General features: G+C 34.3%; 1 protein-coding gene across 1 annotated transcript; it reads right to left on the bottom strand.

Annotated features, from left to right (window-relative positions):
- Window positions 1–1033: 1033 nt before the first annotated feature.
- RPL24 (Translation protein SH3-like family protein) lies at window positions 1034–2773 on the bottom strand. Its single transcript, XM_079072530.1, has 4 exons — window positions 2576–2773; window positions 1844–1885; window positions 1493–1723; window positions 1034–1407 (listed from the first exon to the last, which is right to left on the bottom strand). Exons 1-4 carry the CDS (start codon window positions 2675–2677, stop codon window positions 1201–1203), a joined length of 582 nt encoding a protein of 193 aa, XP_078928656.1. The 5' UTR covers window positions 2678–2773; the 3' UTR covers window positions 1034–1200.
- Between the last annotated feature and the right edge of the window lie 1108 nt (window positions 2774–3881).

Genomic DNA, 3881 nt, shown 5'->3' with positions numbered 1-3881 from the left:
AGTACGAGCTATGGATGACTTAGAGAAGGTAATATGGACTAAAATTAAAGACATCTTCGAGAATGATGGACTACAAACTGATTGGACTCGTTTTGGGCCAGTGGGATAAGTCATTGGAAGCCCAAATCAGCACCACCCGCGCAATACCACGCGGGTTGCGCAACACTCTACAAGGACAAATCTGGATGTTCTTCTTTTGTTCTATATGGGGAAGATTGGTGTGCTACTTTTCCACACTTCTACACATCCGATTTTTGGAGCTTTTTCTCTGCATTTAGGAGCCTCAAGAATACCAATAACACCTGAAAAACATCATCATTTTTTCTCTTGAATCTTGCTAAATGTTTGGTACTTCTAACTTTTACTTTAGTTTCTTGAGTTTAGCAATGCTAGGCTAAACTTTCTTTGGTTGGCTTTGGTGAAATTTCTTGAATGCTTGGTTGAATCTTGAAGAACTCTATGAACTTGTTCTTGAGTCTTTATGAAGTGTTTTATATTTTAACATCTTCTTGTTATTTGTATGTTTTTATTCATGAGTTTAAATGTATTTGTAGTGATTAGTTGGCTAATTTCTTGATTAAGTAATGGATCCTCAAATTAGCAAGCAACAAGTGATTCTTGTGTTAGTTTTCACTACACACAATCACAAAAACATTTTCTCCAACATGGTAGTGGAAGCTTTTACTCCTCTTGGATTTGGTGACTTTTTGGTTCTTAATGCTAGTTAACTTTCACTAATTACATGCTTAATGGAAATTGTAACTTTAACTAAGGTGTCGTTTGTTTTTTCGAAGCGAAAATGTCTAAATTCTGTGGACCACCTCTGCAATCATCTGTTGCAGAAAAAGGGGATCAAACGGCTGCAACATGTAATAAAAAGTTTGTTTGTTTTTTAACCTCTGCAGACTGCTGCAACAAAGACTTCTTTTTTCTCATTTCCAACCTCAAAAAAATAGAGTAAATCACTTTGACTCACATAAAACCCATCACAAATTGACAACATCGAGGACTTGAGAGTTGAAAACAGATTCCATTTTGACATTTGAAAGAAGTCAATATTGACTTTCTCTAATTTCTACTCAAAAGAGGCCAAAAATCCAAATATATCATTACATCACCAATTCACAAGCTACAAACATGAAGTTTTGATAATAAGAAAATGCACATAATTTGCAATTACAATTTGTTGATTTTGTAGACTCATGAAGCAACAGTAATCGCTTCTGTTTTCTTCTCTCTTTCCTTGATATCTTTTTTCCATTTTTCTACACTATCAATTATTTCGCCAGTTTTCACCAAAAATCTTACCCTTTTACCATCTTCCAAGATCTTGTGGCCCACACGACTCGCAACATTTTGTTCTTTTGAATACAACATCACATTTGAGCTATGAATTGGCGCTTCAATCTGCCCAAAACATAAAATAAAACAACACTAGATTATTGATAATAAATTCTATATCATGTTTTTATAGAGGATATGAAATTTGAACCTTGATTATCTGCCCTGATTCACCCTCTTCTTTGCTCTTCACATGTTTGGTTTTCAAATTAATTTCTTTGACAACTACAGTGCTGTTGTGCTTTGTAATTTTGGTAATTTCGCCTATTTTGCCCTTGTCACGTCCTGCTATCACTTTAACAGTGTCCCCAAGCTTCACATGCATCTTGTGCACTATTGGAAGACTGTTTGGTTTGCATTTTATCCTCTCCCATCTCTTAAGCTGCAAAAATTAAATTTGGAATTACAAAATATATATATATATATATAAGTATCTCAATGTCTTATATGCAAAGTCAAAATTAGAAAAAAGAAGAAAAACTAATTGATAGTTAATACCAACCTTTGCTTGGATAGGAGGACATGGTGCTTTTGTAGAGTTCACCTGCATATGAATTGCATGTAAGCTTCTTATACTAATCTTTTAGCATCCCATTTGTGTAATCACATGGGTGTAAGACCAATGTGTTTAATCAAATTCAAGATCAATTAACTTTTGTTGATTTTACAAAAATTATAGCTGTTTGAGCCCTAGAATTTGTGTCCACTCTGGAGAATTGAAGACAGTGGTGGGGAACTGGAGATTAAAGATCCATAAAAGAGGGAAAAATCTACAAATTGACTACAAATCTTATGAAATCATGGAGATTGTGTAATTTGTGGTTTTGTATCAGAAAATTTTAAGCTTGTATGATAATTGCATTTATTTTGCTGAAACGAATTCATTTCGGAAATGTAACACTTAGATGTTGTTTTTCGTTTCATTCTAAAGGATAAAAGTGCTTCTAAATCGTCACTGTTCACAAACTTCACAAAGAGAAAATGACCACAATCTCGCAGACATTTCTCTATTACATTCCTCAAATCAAAAACCAAAACAACACATCCAGTTGCGCACAAATGACAACAAAGGATGATGATAATTCGGCACCAAAAAGTAACAATTGCATAACATATACACAATTATAACAGAAAACACAGTCTGGAGCGCTGGATTCACGGAGTTCTAAGGTACAGAACAATTTCTGAAACGAATTCGCTAAGAAAGTAGAATTGAGGGGAAGAAAAGGTGTACCAGAGGTGAGGAAGGACACGGCGATAAACGTTGGCCGAGAAAGGATTTGGATGAGACAGAAAGAGCTGTAAATGAGCTCTGTAGAGCAGCCATGGCCACCATTTTTACCAGCGATTTGCTTCAACGAAGGTGCACCAGATTTCAGAGCAATTTTATCCTGATAGATGGTTGGAGACTGAAACTAGGAGGGGGGGACTCAGAGAGGATAAAGCTTGATATCAGATAAGTGGGCCAGGTTCTTTAAAGAGCCCAACATACTTGAAAAAACATATAAAGGCCCCATATGATATTGTTCAAATGGGACATATTTGAATTTCTTTATCTATATTTCCGTTTTAGGAGATCTTGGGCTTTTTATTTACCTTTTTTCCCCTCTATATTGTATATAAATAGGGTTTGTTTAGGTTTTTACACACCTTAAATTAGGGGCGAGTATTTGGACCTGGACCTGATAAGCCTCAACATGTCTAGTCTAAGGTCAATCAAATTCTGTAAAACATGTCTGGTCTAAGATCAGTCGATTTTAAATCAAGGGCAGCATTGCAAGACCCCAACTGATGAACCGAAAGTCTGAAACGATATGTGTTTCCAATTTCCATGATCTAACAAAGCATATGAAATGCTCGAATCCTTTTAATGATTTATCAAGTAATATAATTTTTTTCCTTAATTACATCAATCATAAAGTAGATATTTCTTATGAATTTAACATATTTTTCTTAACTTTTCTCAAATAGATGAGCCTTAAGAAAATTAATTCACATAAGGAAGTTGGCTCCTAGAGATGTTGGTGGTGGGTGCTTCTCGTCATTGGAGGAACATGATGGAGGTGGTAGCTTTGGTGGGAACTTACATGTACTTTCTATTTATTTTTTCAAGCATTACAATGTCAATGATAAAATATGTTTTTCTTGACAAGGTGATTAGGTGAATTGATTTGTTTTCATTGACAGACAACTTATTTAGAAAATTCAAACACAATGGTGAGTAACTACAAGTATTGAATGATCCTTTGTACTACCTTTCTAATGGTAGTTTTTATGTTATGATATAACAAAAACATAACGAATGATCATTTTCGGCTTCATTGAGATCTACCTAACGTCTCCACCAATAAGTTAAGAAGCATGTGTTAATGATTGGATTAAGGTGTGACATAGTGGTATCGTCTTTTATCAGGCAACCAAATAATTGTTGCAAAAACTTTATTATTCAACCAAATGATGTGTCTAAAAGACCTATTTGAGGTGCATAACATATTCATTTTTATTCCATCTTAAATAGTTTGAATTTATTTTTTTATTTT

This window comes from Lactuca virosa, chromosome 9, assembly GCF_052849685.1.
Source record: "Lactuca virosa cultivar CGN04683 chromosome 9, Lactuca_virosa_CGN04683_v6, whole genome shotgun sequence".
NCBI classification, from domain to species: domain Eukaryota; kingdom Viridiplantae; phylum Streptophyta; class Magnoliopsida; order Asterales; family Asteraceae; genus Lactuca; species Lactuca virosa.
This window is presented reverse-complemented; position numbering and strand designations above follow the sequence as displayed.

What these genes read in the sequence shown, in the direction of transcription:
- RPL24 (XM_079072530.1), bottom strand. Translation starts at nt 2,677, where the DNA reads ATGGTGGCCATGGCTGCTCTACAGAGCTCATTTACAGCTCTTTCTGTC. An exon ending in CGTGTCCTTCCTCACCTCTG is followed by an intron (nt 1,886 to 2,575) that starts GTACACCTTTTC and finishes ATTCATATGCAG; the next exon opens with GTGAACTCTACAAAAGCACC. An exon ending in AATCAGGGCAGATAATCAAG is followed by an intron (nt 1,408 to 1,492) that starts GTTCAAATTTCA and finishes TGTTTTGGGCAG; the next exon opens with ATTGAAGCGCCAATTCATAG.